Source organism: Cynocephalus volans, chromosome 7 (assembly GCF_027409185.1).
Source record: "Cynocephalus volans isolate mCynVol1 chromosome 7, mCynVol1.pri, whole genome shotgun sequence".
Taxonomy (NCBI): Eukaryota; Metazoa; Chordata; class Mammalia; order Dermoptera; family Cynocephalidae; genus Cynocephalus; species Cynocephalus volans.
Genome location: NC_084466.1, coordinates 113456056 through 113473868, shown reverse-complemented (window position 1 = coordinate 113473868; position 17813 = coordinate 113456056). Strand labels below are relative to the sequence as shown.

General features: G+C 32.2%; 1 protein-coding gene across 10 annotated transcripts in view; it reads right to left on the bottom strand.

The window, feature by feature from the left end:
• Window positions 1–17813, bottom strand: part of PCDH15 (protocadherin related 15) — an 801855-nt gene that overhangs the window by 515384 nt on the left and 268658 nt on the right. For all 10 annotated transcript variants that reach the window (XM_063103018.1, XM_063103019.1, XM_063103017.1 and 7 more), the window contains 2 exons: window positions 9392–9552; window positions 687–842 (listed from right to left, as the gene is read on the bottom strand). In XM_063103018.1, the coding sequence (XP_062959088.1) occupies window positions 687–842; window positions 9392–9552 (317 nt within the window). The remainder of the gene's footprint in view (window positions 1–686; window positions 843–9391; window positions 9553–17813) is intronic.

Genomic DNA, 17813 nt, shown 5'->3' with positions numbered 1-17813 from the left:
ACTCTCAGATAGATTTATTTTTCCAGTATCTAATTAGTACAACCACCTCAGAGATACAACGACATTAGTTCAGTGCCTTACAATGAGAATAAATAAGTCCTGTTGTATCTCAGTAAGCATGTATGTGGATTCAAGCAATAAATTTTCTAAGATGATCAAAAATAAAATTGTGTTTGGTCATTATTATAAATAAATTGAGTTTTTCCTGTAACAAAGTGAATTTCTGAAGTTGTATCAGAAGTCACCCAGAACATGTTTCTTCTAAATACTATACTTTAAATGTTTCCCTGGTATTTTTTTTTTTAACAGTTAAGCCTATTATTACAAAAGAAACATTTATAAAAATTTATAGTATGTAGTTTGCTACATATTGTCAGCTCTCCATACTCAAGGGTTCTGCATACTTATTTTTCTTAACAATATTCCTTAAACAATACAGTGTAACCATTATTTGCATAGCATTTACATTGTATTAGATATTACTACAAGCAATCTATGGATGATCTAAAGTGTACAGAAAATGTGCATAGGTTATATGGAAATACTATGCTATTTTATGTATGTAACTTGAGTACCAGCAGATCATGGTATGGGGGAAGGGTGTCCTGGAAGCAATCCCCCCACAGATACCAGAAGACGATTGTATCAGCAAGATTAGCACACAGAGCAAATAGATAGACACTGACCTCATTCACTGTGGCATAGTAGCTTTCATGTTTGAACTTGGGTGAGTTGTCATTCCTGTCTCTTACCACGATTCGCACTTCATGGTAGATAACAGTGCCCACTTTTTTGTTGATGCACTGGACTTGCACCACAATGGAGTGTATGTTCATTGGTGGCTGCAATGTAGAAATTGCATCTTTTTAAAAGAAAAAGTAATTGAAACTAAAGCTTCTTACTATCAACACATTTGTTCATTCAATATAATTTTCTATACTTGTTCATTTTTAAATTGTAAAAATCTGGAAAAAAGTGATAATTTTTGCACTATTTTAAGGACAAGAGAAAATAATTGTAATTATTTCAGTTTTGAATTTTGTATCTCACTACATAGGGCTTCAGGTAGCATTGTGCTCACAGAGAATTATTGATAAATACAACAAAACCAATGCTGAGATTTAATGAGATGAAACAAAGTTTGTCCCATGAAAGGTTAAAAACACAATGATATGAATTTCTAGTTCAGAATCAATTTGTTATTTTGTAAATCCTTGGGAAAGAAAGATTGTGTAACTTTCATGGTTGTATTGTTTGCTAGAATATTATATGTTCATTACTGATAAAAATTAAAATAAGTAATCAAAAGAAAATCCACTCACAATCCAATGAATCAAACTTATTCATTCTATACATTTAAATACTTATTTTCCTAATCTTATTCTCCCTCCAAATATACATCTGTTATACACGTACACATACACACACTCACACACAGTGACTATCATCTCATACTTGGAAATCTAGATTTACTATAGCATTTTAGTACATAGTACTACAAAGCTATGTTATGTGATTTAATAGTACTGCAACATAGCATATATTTGTCTAAGTAAAACTTCATAATGAAATGTATCAGATTACCAACGTTTGTCATTATTCTAAACAATCCTTCAATACATAGCATACATAAATATATTCTCACTTGCCTAATTATTTTTTATGACAAATTCCTTGAAGGGGATAAGAGTCATCAAAGAGGTGCATACTTATCCAGGTCCCATTGTTAGCAGTTTGTAAAACTGGATTCACGCCTATATCTGTTTAACTCCAGAATCAGAGTACTGAACAGTATAAAATAACTCTTTGTGATTTTCTTTATCTCTGTCAAGCTTATAAAATTTCCCCTGTAAATATATCATTTTATTGGAATGACCTACTTCAACTTAAATAGTGTGTCTCCAGTCTGCCCCCTCCTTTTAACTTTCTCTCTCATTATTTATTTTTATTTCATTTTCATCCACCACTCGGCATATTATATATTTTATATATTTGTTTTAGTTTGTCTCCCTTCATTAGATGTAAAGCCAACAGGTTCAGTCATGACTATATCTCTGTACCCAGTATCTAGGACTGTGCCTAGGACAGATGAGTGTAAACTACGTAGAATCAAACTGCTTGGCTTCTAGTCCTAGTTCCATAACCTACTAACTGTATGACCCAGGAAAAGGTGCAAAATCTCTCTGTGCTTCATTTATTTATCTCTGAAAATGAGGATGATAATTATGCCAATGTGATAGAATCATTGTAAATACTACAAGGGATTATCCCATGTTGGGCATATATTAAACACATAATGAATGCAAATTATATTTATTTATAAAAAGCAAAATTTCCAAAAAGAAATTAAATTAATTAAATATGAACTACTAATTTTAAATTATAAGATAAATGATGAAATGCTTGGATTAAAACCAATTAAAATATACAGCAATAATCATTGGGCGGTAGAATAGGTTTCTTAAAAATGTTGTATACCATATTTGTAAATGAGAAGAATGCTGTAGAAACTACATCTAAACTAATGCAAAATCATATTTAATCCAATGATTAACATTTTTTTATGGCCAATAAAAAAAAAGACAGCTGAGTTGAATTATGCCTGTCTGAAAAATTGCACCTAGAAAAAGTAGAGGCATCCTTAATGTATGAAGGAAGGTCTCTAGTGAAATGACACACAGATCTGTGTTCTAATATCAACCCTACTGCACTTTTAGTCAGTGATGTAAATGAAGACATTAAAGTCAGGTGTATAAAATCTGTGAAAGTCAAGATGCTCAGAAGTATATATAATACATTTAATGACAAAACACAAGGTTTAAAGTGATCTTAGTAAGTCAGAATAATGGGTTAGAAAAATGATAAAATTTTACAATAATAAATTTAAATCCCCTAATTTGTAATAGAAATTTTTAAAAACTCAATCACCCAAATGCAATAAATGGCTACAAACATTAATGCGAACATAAAATCTTGAAATTTTAATGGCTAAAAGCTGATTTTACATGCCAACACTATACAAAGGCTATTGGAATAGTAATGGAAACTGGATATTCATTAATAACAGCAAATGCAGAAATGCGTGAAGTATAACAGGTACTATTCTGCAGGTGAATAGGAAGTAAAGTCTGAACACATTGAGAATGTGTGATAAAAACTGAGTATGTTGAAGCTAAAGAAGGTAAGATTTGCCAAGCAACTAAATGGCTATTATGAAAAGATCTCTTAGTTTATTCATTGTAGTTTCAGCAAGTAGAAATAAGAACAATGCATAAAAAATATTACAAAACATTTTTTCAATGGATATAGAGGATTTTTCTTCATCCAAAGTGGCATGTAATAAAAAGTACTATCCTATAAAGCAAGCTCCATCACTAAAATCTGCAGCTTGAGTATAAAAAGACCATTTTAAAAGACTAGATCTTAGAAGTTTTGGGGAAAGAATTTGAATTAAATGACCTCCATCTTTACTACCAGTTTTAAAGGGTTTGCTTTAATAGACTTTTTAAGGGAGCTCCTGTATATTTTAATTGTAAGGTAAAAACAATAAATACATGTACTATTAGCCCTTGGCACACCTCTTGGAAGACAATCAGGTGAATTACGTTCTTCTAAAGTTATTTATCTTCCAAATATTGCAAGAGAGACCTATAAAACCATTTCATCTCAACTTCTAATTCTACACTGAGTGGTAGCACTGGGATAGGTCACAATCTTTTAAAATAAAGGATCAAATGTGCTGTGCATTGAGCCCCACTTAGTCCTGCTAAGTACCCATAAATTAGATATATCCAGGTCACCTGAAACTGTTGTCACTCTCAACTTTAGCTCCCTGTGCAACTGTTAGTTGCATGGATAGAAGTTAGAGGGCAATAAATCCTAAACATAATGGATCATGCTGAAGGCAAGAATTCCCTGTGGCTAATATATAACACACATTGTAATTTTGCATTGGAACAGATTCTATTCTGCTGTATAAGAAGGTCATAAATACATCAAGTACAGCCTACTAAGTCGATTAGTGAGAGTTTAGGGACTCCAAAATGCTTAGGAATATGTTAGGGAAATTTTGGTTTATCTTTCATAACTGGTGGCAAAAATAAATTATGGCAATTTTATCTTTTCTACTTCTCTTTAATTGCTTCATTTATTAAATAAAAAAGAAAAAGAAGAAGCTGTGTATAAATTGTGTTGGGGTAATTATTCTAAACAACTACCTTTTGTATATACCTAGATATGCAAACTGTTCTCTCAATTTAAAAACCAATGCTTGAAATAATTCTCTGAAGGTACATACACTTGCATAATTGTATGTCGGTGTATGTGTTTTGATATGTGTATCAAGAATGATACACATGAACAGTTAAAGAAGAATATCTTTGAAAACTTGTATTGGGAGAGTGAAGTAAGAGGAGAAAAATTTCCAACAAATGCATATAAAGTTTGTAATTAAAAAAACAGAAATATAAATTAGAATATTTTTTTCTGTGAGTTTCTCAGACAATCCCTTAAGATTCAATTGCAAAGTTAAGTTTTTATAAAAGATTTATTAGTGTGAACAGCATACATTATAGCACACATATGCACTCTAGAGCATTTGGATTTTTCTAGACACCACATTATTGGGAGGTCTTAATGATTTAATGAGAAGTTTTTTTTAGCAAAGCTATAAGAATTGATTTTATTTTGTGTTACATATAGGCAAAGTGTATTAAATCCTCACAGGAATAAGTGGTTTTTGCCATGATTTATCTCATATGTACTTGCTACCTTTACAAAGGTGAAGACTCTTCATTATTTCACAAATAAACTAGAGAGGCAGTAAAATGAGACACTGTGTTCTGGAAAGAATTTTTAAATAGAGAAACAAACAAACAAAAAAATGGCTGGCCAGAGTAGTGAGTGTCCTTCACAAATTCAACTTTCACAATGAATAATACTCATATTTATAGAAGTTGCCTAAGGAAGAAAGTATGAATTTGAAAATATATTTAAGTATAAGTAATATTAGATTTTTATGAGTTATTAAGGACAGAATTTTTTGAATAGTAGGTATTGTTACATGCAAATTTCAATGTAAGTTGGGATTAAAATGATGTAGTTTTTTGTGTACTTAGAGAAAACTCTATAACACTAATATGAGATGAATATAAATAACTATAATGCAAGTCAAAAAAGAGTATTGAAGGTTATGAAGTTTAGAGCAAGGTGTGACATACCAGCGTTCCCAATAGGAAATATTTTACGTATAAAGTAGCATTTAAGTACATAACATGTAACTGATGGTACTGAATAAAAGTGATTTCAAAGCGTAGGTTCAAAAGAGTATCAGGGATGGCATAGTTAGGTAAAATTAGATGGTATTTAGAGGTCAGTTTACCTAAATTATAGTTTACTTGTATGTTTCTAAAGAAAAGAAAATGATATAGACAAGGTGCAGCTTGAATGTAGAAAATCTCGAGAGTCAAATAAAACAGTTTGCAATTAAAAATGATCTAGTATTAACAAGTTCAGAACTCTGTTTCAGGGTCCTGAATCTAGAACAGGCTAAATCAAGAAAGATAGTAGAGAGAACAATTAGGATATTGTCCAAATGAGAACTAAGAGGGCTTATATCGAAGTTAAGCTGATATCTGGATGCAGGTGCAAGATAAAGTGTGGAGACAAAATTACTAAACTTAGAGTTAGATGGATATTGATCAACCTGGGAAAAGGGGTCAAAGCTCTTTGTGCAGCTACCCCCTTAGACTCTAAAAGAAGAGAAGTTAAGATGTTCGGTGGTGTCATGAGCACAGTTTATCTCTGTCCAAAAGCTTTTAAAATTTTGTTCAAAGTTTTGAGATAAGTATTGTAGAATTGTAACAGAATCATATTTTTCTACCTATTATAATTTAATTATTGGTGATATTATTACCATTATTATCTTATACCCAGTAGTGATTAGAGAATATTGGCCAAGTGAGACAAGGTGAAGCTCCTTCATTATTGAGACTCTTTATTTTCCTACCAGCCATCACATTTTGGTACTTTTATTATTCTTGACTCTTAATTTTATACCTTATATTTTTATTTTTTTGAGTGCAGGAAATTTATGTAACTATAGTGAACAAAAATAAAAATAAGGTATAAGAAATGATGGCCATCAGGGCAAGACCTATCTATGAATCAAGCTTGAAAATTGTTAAGCGGTTCACATTCATACAATCTCATATTTTTTTTTCTAATTAAATACAAATATTTGGGGCTTGGGTATTTTAATGTTTTGTTTTTATACTCAGAAATTTCTATGAAAATCATTAGTTTCTTAGCTTATTTTTGTAACACTTAATGTTAAAAATATTTTTCTTTATATTAAATTTGATTTTAGTTCTATGCAGCTATACTTGTTTAAATGGTCCCGTTAAGAGATAGTTTATGACTTCAATAAACAAAGTGTAGAAAACATAATTTGGAACACTTTGTCTGGAAAATACCCTTTCTCCTAACTGCTGCTAAAAAGGCAAGTGTAATTAAGGAAGGATCTACCATGTGACTCCACCTCTCTTTTCCTGGCTATAGTTAATTCAAGCCAGTGAGTATTTAGGTGTTGTTTAATTAATTTGAAAATTAAACAAACAAACAAACAAAACAAACAAACAAACAAACAAACAAACCCTGTGACTATAGTCACTCTGTAATAACCATTGCACTGAAAGAAAGTTTCACTGAAAGGGAACTAACATATAGCAAATATCAGAAAATGAAAGCCAAGTGTGAAACAAGGAAATGGGGGAGGAAAATTACAAGTGTTCAGAAATCTTATCTACAGGAAAAATAATAGCAAATATACACAGGGAAAGGTAGAGACTAGAGACTTATGTGGCCCAGGACCAAGTAATTTCCTCTGCTTCTGGTAAGCTTACAATTTTTCTAAAATAAGTTATTTTCCATTTCTATGGTATCAATATTCTTAATACTCTCCCTCATCAACTTGAACTCATTTGAAGGCATTTTTGTATTTTTCTTATAAGCCAACAACTTCAATTAAAATCAGAATATTCTTAGAAAAAGCATCACTGCATGCCAAGGACTCAGCAAATTTTTTTTTCACAACAAAGATGTTCAGAGAAATTTTTCGCCAGGAAGGATTAAAATAAATTTTAAGGCAGTGATCATCATATGAAGATTTGGCAGTTTTTCTAGAGTCAGCTCTGGGTTGTTGGCTCTGTTTTGCTATTCAGAACATTCTTTATTACGATTCGTTATGTTACTAAAATGAACAACCCAAGCAATTTGGGTGACAACCTAAAGGTAGATATCCAATATTTTAAAAGAAACTACAAATATTTGAGTATTTATTCTTAATAATACAGCTATTTAATAATAATGTATATTTTAGCTTTTTACTAGATATGTATATGTTTTAAATTAAATAAAATTTAAGACATATGCATATATATTAACATCACAGTATTAATATATATTAAGTTTATACTGGACAGCACTATTTATAAATGCAATCTCTATAAGAAAAATGGGCACTCACACCTTTTTCAAATGAACTATCTGCTATTTTTTTATTTTGTAGAAAAATGTTAAGTAGGAGCAATGAGAGCATAATCAAGAAAAAAAATCCTAATCTAAATCAATATAAATAACGTTTAAACAATAAAGTAAAAACAGACAACAGCTCTCCAAATAGGCTAAAGTGATTTCAAATGTTTAAATCATATTATTTTATATTAAACATCCAATTATTTAGCAATATTTGTGTAGAAGTATATAGCTACAATATATCTAAAGGACTACATGGTAAAATTCGTATAACTCACTATCCCAGTAATTCAATGAAGGTAAATAAATTGAATTTTTTTTAAATGGACAAATGTACAAAAATGTATGCACAAATATTCCCACTTCAACACTTTTGTAATCATTAAAAACTGCAAACAAACTCAATGTCCAAAGTAAGAGACCAGAAAAATACCCCTATGAAAAGTGATCATGTAAATGCACATTCATTCTTTTAAATATGTGTATTAAAATTACATGAAAGAAGGCTGAAAGCATAATGTAGAGTGTGATCCAATTTCAATTAATAAGTACTATATATAAACCAACACACATATATGCTTCAAATAATATGTGGCAGGGTAAATACTAAATGTTATTTTCTGTAGATATGTTTACCATAAGCTTATATTATTTTATAATTAAACTATAATTTCCAGCTGTGATTAGATTTGGATTAAAAGCACTGATTTGCCTCATACTTGTCTAACCGCAATGGTCCCTGCTTCACACAAAACAGATGGGCATTAGGTTGAGAATTTTCATAATAAAAATCTTTACGTTTTGATAGATGAAGACCTAAAAGCACTGTGGATGCGGAAAGAGCAATTTGCAAGAATTCAAAAAATTCAAAAGTAATAAAGGACATAGAAAACTACCCTAAAGTAAGTGGCAAATTGAAATTTATTAAAGACTCCAAATTTTAAACATGAAATAGATTAGGCAATCATGGATTCCACAACCTATTGTAAAGTAGATAATAAACCCCGAGAATAATGTGAGATGATTCAAGTTCACTAAGCTGTATATCTGACCTTTGGATTTCATAAATTTGGAACTGGGGGGTGGGCATGTTTAGATATACAGTACTTAAAGTTTTCCCAGGGACCTGTACGATTACTGGTTATAATCATCAACCCTGCTCTCCTCTGCTCTTAGGAAACACTGGGATGCTTTAATTAAGTGAGAACAAAATTACTTTAGAGAGCTACTTAAATCTAGAAGATACAATTTTTTCAGAAATGAGACATTCAACAACTTTGGTAATTTAGATATTCTTAATAACAAAATGCTTATGTCACGTTGCCTGAGAACTACCAGACTGGGAAATTTCTAGGAAACTTCTGCCCATCTTATTTTTCTTTTTTTACAGTTATATGAGCACATGGCTACAGCCTTACCCTTTAACCAATGCTTACTCCTTGTAAGAGCAGCCACTTGTGAGTGCACCCACCAAACTCTTTGTCCTCAAGCCAACAGCTGAGTGCCATTCTCATAATTTGCCATTGCAGGAGAGAAATGGATCACAGCCATGCTTGTTCTGCTTTATCAAGGTTATCCACCTCTTCTTTCCAAGCTTTCTGTTCTCTTCTTGTTCAGAAACATGACAAGCTTTCAAGATATTAAAAGGAAAACTATAATGGTTTTCTCAGACACAGTGTTCCCTTCTTTTCCTATTCTTCTTTCAAGGAGTTAAAAAAAACCTTTTTGTTGTTGTTGATATATCCAGGGAATAAACTCATTATATAAGATAAACCTAATGTCATATTAACAAACACATGTAGACATTTAAATTATAATAAAGTTATAACACAGGGGCAAAGAAAAACAAATTACTAACATCTCTATCCAGAACTCTGCCTGTGCTGTTCAGGAAAAGCATTTGTTTAACAGGATCCAACAACACCCAGTAATCCACATTGTCCTTTAAGGAGAGTTCTATGGTGGGGTCTGGTCCTCCAGCAGTCCCTTTGATCAGCATGTTGTCCACCAGAATCGTACCTAAAACCAAAGAAAGTTATTTGAAAACATATTCTACTCATATGCATTCTTTAGCAAAGAACATGATCTTAAACCCTGGCTGGATTACAAATGTGTTTTCAAGCTTAAAATACTCAATTGCATATCTAGCATAAAAGAGAAAATGTTTTTTTGCTAAAAGGCAAAACCATCTTTATTACACTATTTATAAGTGATATTCTGGGGAGTTGATGGTGGGAGGCAGAAATTCCAACACTTGGTGAGTTTCATCGTCTGTTTCTTGCTTGCCTTTAAGAACACGAATCTATTCCCCTCTTCATCCATCACTTTTCACAGGAGTTATCATTGAATTTTATCCTGAACAAAAGGGAATGCCTACAATTACAGAGTCTGATACTTCAATTCACTCAGTAAGACTTCCTATATGAAAAGAGATATCTCAAAAATAAGAAAGAGGAACAAAAGGAAAAGATAAAGTAGCCGAGTCTCCCATGGTGAGAACTGCTTCTTTTATCTTAGAGCAAATCCATAAAACATAAATCTTAATGTGAAAGGCAAAACTAGTGTGCAGACACACAATAAAATCCATTCCTTTTTAAGACAAGTCTGGGGTACTCAACTAGAACAACACACTACTTTAATATAACAGTTTGATGCTTGCTTTCTTATTTTTCAGCAGGTTGAATCACAGACAGTTCTTGAATAAGACTTGAAAAGAGAATATGTCTCTCATCTTGCCTACTCTGTTGAAGGTCCTATGCATTTTACAAGTTGAATGCAAACAGCACTGATGCAAATCAAAACCCATTTCCCCCATAACAACGATCTCTTTGCCAAACAATAATGTGCCACAGCTTAGAGCAATCATTTTCAGCTGATTCATATTATGGAACTGATGGCATATAGAGGAGATGTGCCTATGCAAATAAAAATGTGCCCTCCTAAAGATGCTAGAATAAATGGCAAATATTTAGTAAATGCATTGCCTTAGAGTAGAACACAGAATATATAGACAATTCATAAATATGAATCTGGCTTGAAGAATATGATGCAAAATGTATCACCTGCATTTTCTTAAAGCACAAAATTGGCCTAAATATAATTACTTAGTTTTAATAATATGATAAAGAAATATTAAAGACAATTATTATCATTTTTATTAAGTTGCTGAGAAAACCTTCCAAAGAGACCCTTCCCTCCTTTCTTTGTTTAGTAACAAAAAAAAAAAAAAAAAATATTTGGCCTGTATTTTAACATATAATTAGGAAATTAAATGGGATTCTATTTTCTGATCAAGAAAAAAAGAGATGTACAATAAGCAGTTCAACTAACATTGACATTTATGTCTTGACTCAATAGTGCATAACAGCAACAAGAGCAAGTCTTTCCGTAGTATACACACACACCAAGCAAGCACAGCAGGAGAAGGGGGCACTGAATTCTACAAAGAAATGGTTTATAAGCAGAGAGAGTTGCATGAGTTGCTTTTACTACTATTAAAGTAGTCAAACAAAAAGACTGCATCTGAACTTATATTTTATTTAATCATTTTTATATTCATAGAGAAGATCAAAATATTTTTCTTGCTGTCAGCTTACCCCTGTGCTTTTCAATGACTGAAACTCCGCAATAAGTGCATCTACTGTTACTGTGCTGAAAAAGAAGAAGAAGAAGAAGAAGGAGAAGGAGAAGGAGAAGGAGAAGGAGAAGGAGAAGGAGAAGGAGAAGGAGAAGGAGAAGGAGAAGGAGAAGGAGAAGGAGAAGGAGAAGGAGAAGGAGAAGGAGAAGGAGAAGGAGAAGAAGAAGAAGAAGAAAAGAGCCCTGTTTTTTTTTTGTTTTGTTTTCCACCAGAATACTTCATTCATATTGTGAAAAATCTCTCAAGATTTTCATATGCCATATTGATTTAGACCAAAAGTTTGGGGGAGAAAGGGAAGACAGCACAGCTAAGACAGACATGATGCAAGAAACAATAATAATAATAATAATAATAATAATAATAATAATAATAATAATAATAATAAATAACCTAGTTACTCACTATTGCTTGCCTAGAAAACGCTGTCCTTTCTCCTCTCTCCAGAAATATAGGCACTAAGGTAGAAACCCTATCTTCTCCCCAGTAGTAGGGATTGCATCTTTCCACAGGTCCTAAGATTTCTAGATCTAGGCAGCTGGTGTCCTGGGACAATGCTGGTAAGTGACTAACCAGCAGAATTCCCTGGGCATATTGACAGAATGTGGTCCTTTACCTCTTCTCTTGTTTTGTAACTCTCCCTTTTCACAAGTAAAAACTTCTGCTTAACTTGTTCCAAGTAATAGTTAAAATTCATTTCCATCTTTGACTCCATTTTAAATACAAAGACACTGATAACTGCAAAATCAAAAAATAGAATACACTGTGCAACACTAATAAAAACGCTGCATGGCTCTATTAGCATCAGCATGAACCAGAAATATTAATAAGGGTAAAGAGATATATTTCATGATAATAAAGTGATTAACAGGTATTAACACTGAAGAGACCAGCTTTGCAGAATAGGTGGTATTCAAGATGGGATTTCCCTTTACATGAAAATTTCTTTTAATCATAATAAAAAGTGGTGGCAATCAGGAAAAAGAAATTAAATTTAGTTTTATACTCATATCACAGAAGTTAAGAGACTTGGCCCTGGAATTGACAGACTTAGAATTCCATCCCGGATCAATCATTTACCAACCATGTGAAAATGGAGACATTATTTAACCCCACTCACCCTTAACTTCCCTCTTCTATCATATCAGTACCACAACAGAACAGGAATTTCTACTATAATACCATATGTATATTTCTGAAAAAGACTTGTGTTCTTGTACCTAGACACTAACAAAAACTAAAACAATCACAATCACAATAAAAGTACTAGCACAGTTAAGTATTTCAGTGATTTTTCACCAAGCATTTCATCAGTCTTTTACAGTCTTAAATATCAGGGTTTGTGCATCTTCGTTCAAGAAGTAGGCATTCAGGCTCATTTGCTTCTAAATGGAGGTCCTTTTCATCAAATTGAAAACTTGCTTCATCATTTAGCCTTTTTATTAACCTATTATTTTAATTGAGAGAAATAACTTTGTAGCTCTTTCACCTGTACTTCCAGGTTCTCCAGAGATATTAACATATTATCAATCACAGGTGTTCATGTAGCCACTAATGAACTTTACTTGCAGTAAATAAAGGTGCTTCAGTAGAATTTCAATTTTTTTCTTAAGATCTTGTATAGCTAAGCCTTTCTTTTTAATTGTAAAAAAAGCTTGTGTAGATTACATCAAATATAAACAACTTATAAAACAATAAAATAAAAACATATGCTTATGAATAAACTTAAATAATTGAAAAACAACTTATGAATCAATACAACTTCATTAAACCAACTTCATTTGCTTACTTGCCTATTATACAGAATGCAATTTGCATCAAAAAAGAGCCTGTTGGGTTGCTCTGATAACTACATGAGATGACCCATGTGAAGTTGCAGTTCCTGGCAAAGTATGTGAGTTATCTGATTGTCGCTGGCTGATGTTATTAACTTCATATTGGAAGGAAGTGCATTTGAGTCTAAAGTAAGATGACCTATTTTATTTCACAGAAGTCTTTACAAACCAAGTCTACTGTTCATGTCACAATGCTAGGGTTGCCTTGTTAGGTCAGCACATAGGTATAGCAAGCAGTCTGGGAAAATTTATACTGATTGAAAAGATCTGAATACAAAATCATCATTACTGGAAGTTAGAATTTAGGGACAGAATGCTTGCTCGAGATACTATACTAACGAAGACCCCAAGTCAATGTGTGTCAACTGACAGGCAACCCATCCAGGCCTGCTCTCACCAGAGAGGGATCCCCACCCTTCCCACTTCCTAACTTCAGACAATCTTGAATTTTCTTATAAAAACTCTGATTGGATAGCAGGAAAAGGTCTTACTCATCAACTTCATACCGATAGCGATCTCTATATTGAATACTTTTTACACTCCTAAGCAAAATGTTTGGTTCTATTAGGACTACACACACACACACACACACACACACACACACACACACACACACACACCACACATATACTATAGATGTATATATGTTTATGGTATTAATCATAACTGGATATTTAATGTTTTTCTGGAAAAGTTATTTGCTTCTTTAGATAGGCATTGTAACACAAATGCATTACTCTCATAAAATGCCGTGGAAGTGGCTGTGAGGAGGGGAGTGGGGGGTTCATTGCCTTTCTAATTAACCTAATTCCATGAAGCTGAGAGAGTAAATTCTAAAGGGAGAAAGAGTAATTGACTACTTGGGTACATTCCAAACATTAAAACAAGGAAAATCACTCCATGCATAGAAATGAGTACTTGGTGCTCTAAAACAATTAATTATTCAAAGGTGTATAAGCAATATGAATTGCATAAAATTTCTCCAACAATCTTTCCCTACTTCAAGCCAACTGGAAGAATGTTTAGCTACATCACAAAACTAGAAATTTCCATTCATTCTCTTGTAGTTACTCCCTGCAAACAAAAACAAAAACAAAGCACCCAAATGTACATTATTTGATTAGAACAAATTTAACTTTAAAAAGTGAAAAAGCAGCTAATATGTAGTTTCCCAATGACGATAAGTAGTTAGCCACGATATAGTTGGTATAAGTAAAATTTAGATTCTAAGATTATCAGGCTAAAACAAGACTCTTATCATACTCAAATTCGCTTCCTTATCAAAATGTTCCAGGAACTTCCTGGAAGTAGTCTTTCTCTTCTTTGATTTTTCACATCTCTTGGGTTAGAATTGTATCAAGTGTACATTTCAGCTATGTATACGTACAATTTGTATCTAAATAACTACTTGAAAAACATCTAGATAGAAGGAAATATATTGTGTGTGTGTCCAGCAACTTCATAAGGAAAATAGAAATTTTAGTTGGGCTGTGTTTGAATGTTAGGAACATATTAAGCACATACAACTCTTGATAAAGTTGAAAAATGATACCCAACAAGTCAACAATATTTAAACAAAACTTGAAAAACTGTGCTGGAGTTTAAAATTTAAATTTTATTTACATCAAAAGAGCAAACCATTATAAAATGAGAGGCTTTGCTAAAGTGTACTGTGTTTATATTATTTAGGTAATAACATTTTTATTTACTTATTATTTTTAATTCATGATATATGGTAGTTGATATGTCAAGCTTGGTATTGAAATATGAGTATAAAAGTTCAGGAGTAGAGATTTTTCTTCTATTATTGGCTTTTTCTTTATAAAGTGATTTTAAATACCTTAACATTTAGGCAATTGCTAATATTTATATTCTGTTGTGAACAAAGTATTAAGTAAATGCACATAAATTATGTATTTTGGCATAGAAGCTATGTTTATTTTGTTTATATGTCATTTATCCAACTAAAAATTCAATCATAGAATTTTAGAAGTAGGAAGAAACTTAGCATTCCTCCTAGTATCTTTATGGAACATAAAGCAAATGCTCTGATATTTCTACATTTCCCTATTTCAAGACTTAAAATGACCTGACCAAGGTGAACTAGCTAGTAAAAGCAGATCCAAAACCAAAGCCTGGTTCTAATACTTCACAGTTTAGATCTCATTCCCCTATATCTTGTTATGACCTTGGAAACATACAAATATATTTTCAAAATATGAAAACATACAGACTTTTTAGTTTAGTTTTGAGTTCTTGGGAAACTTACACAAAACTTCTGTAGATGTATAATTTCACTATGTAGAATTTCATGCTGTATAATCTTCTTGACAAATGTTTAAAGGATTGAAATGAAAAAGCTCTACCATACCACCTCAGAAAACCAATGAACACCAAAGGCAAACAATAAAAGTGAAAGAAAAGAACAAAAGATATTTAAATCAACCATAGGAAAAGGAATTAAAAGTCAGGAGTAAGACAATACCTTTCAAAAACAACCCTAAATGTAAATGGATTAAATTTCCCACTCAAAAGACACAGAATTGCAAATTGACTTAAAAGCTAGACAAGCAACAAAAGAAAAAGTAAACGAATGGGATTATAGCAAACTAAAAAGCTTCTGCACAGCAAAGGAAACAATCAACAGAGTGAAATGACAACCTAAAATGTGGGAGAAAATATTTTCAAACTACATATCCCACAAGGGATTAATATCCAGAATATATAAGGAATTCAAGCAATTTCACAGTAAAAAAGCTAGATAACCCAATTAAAATATGGGCAAAGGAGCTGAATAGACATTTTTCTGAGGAAGACATACAAATGGCCAACAGGTGTGTAAAAAAATGCTCAACATCACTAAACATCAGAGAATACAAATTAAAACCACATTGTGATATCACCTCACCCCAGTTAGACTGGTTATTATAAAAAAAAAAAAAAATGGAGAATAGCAATTACTGATGAGCATGTAGAAAGAAGAGAATGTTTCTACAGTGTTGGTGGGACTATAAATCAGTACAACAACTATGGAAAACAGTATGGAGGTTACTGAAAGAACTACAGATAGATCTACCATGTGATCCAGCAATCCCACTACTAGGTATTTACACAAAGGAATGAGAATCATCATATTGAAGGGATACCTGCACTCCCATGCTCATTGCAGCTCTATTTACAATAACCAAGATATGGAACCAACTTAAATGTCCATCAACAGATGACTGTATAAGGAAAAAGTGGTGTGTGTACACACACACACACACACACACACCATGGAATAATTCTCTGCCATAATAAAGAATAAAATTCTACCATTCACAGCAACATGGATCAGCTTTGAGAAATTTATGTTGAGTGAAATAAGCTGGGCACAGAGGGAAAAATACCCCATCCTCACTCATAAGTGGGAGCTAAGAGAGAAAGAAGGAAGGTAGAAAATTCACAGTGGTGTGTTGGACTTGCAGAGAGAGAGAGAGCATACTTAGGGTTTTGCAGTGGGATGGGGGAAGGGGACAGGAAGGGAGGTCAGGGATTAATTGGGTGGAGGACATGGGGAATAACTGCAATCTGTTTAATGGGCATGCTGATATTATTGATCTGGCCATCACATCTTGTACACAAGTGGTGACTATCAGCTTTGTACCCCATGAATATACATAACCAATAAAAAAATTACTTGTCAGAAAAAAAGAAAGCTAGATCCAGCTATATGCTGCCTACAAGAGACTCACCTCATCTGTAAAGACACACACAGTTTAATTATGAAAGGATGGAAAAAGATTACCATACAAATGGAAAGCAAAATGAGCAGAAGTACCTATTCTTATATTGGACAAAATATACTTTAAACTAAGAAACATAAAAACAGACAAAGAAGACCATTAAGTAATAATAAAGGGGCCTATCCAGAAAGAAGACATAACAATCATAAATATACATGCACTCAACAATGGAGCACATAGATATATAAAGCAAGCACTGTTAGACCTAAAGAAATATATATACCTCAGTATGATAATAGTGGGGGATCTGAGCATACCTAGGCAACAAATTAACAGAGAAACACAGGATAAATTACACTTTAGATCAATTGGACTTGTCAGATATCTACAGAACATTTTATCCAACAACTAGAAAATATACATTCTTCTCATCAGCACATGGAACTTTATCCAGGACAGACCACGTTAGGTCACAAATCAAGTCTCAACAAATTCTTTTACAAAATTGAAATAAATTCATGTTTCTCTCAGACCACAATGGAATTAAAGTAGAAATCAAAAAGAAGAAAAACTCTGGAAGCTATACAAACACATAGAAAATAAACAACATACTCCTGAAAGACCTATGGGTCTAGGAAGAAATAAAAGAGGAAATCAAAAAATTTCTTGAAACTAATGAAAATAAAGGTACACCATATCTAAAACTGTGAGATACTAAAAAAGCAGTATTAAGAGGGAAATTTACTGCAATAAAATCAAAAGAATGGAAAGATTTCAAATATATAATCTACACTACACCTCAAAAAACTAAAAAATAAAAAAGAACAATCTAATCTCAAAATGTGTAGAAGGAAAGAAATATGTTCAGACCAGAACTAAATGAACTAGAAATCCAAAAGATCAATGAAACAAAAAGTTGTTTATTTTTTTTGAGAAGAAAAAAAAAATAGACAAACCATCAGCTAAGCTAACTTAAAGAGAAAGAGACAGAGAGACAGAGAGAGAGAGAGACCCAAATAATAAAAATTAGAGAGGAAATGGGAAACATCACAAACGATACCACAGAAATACAAAGAATCATTAGAG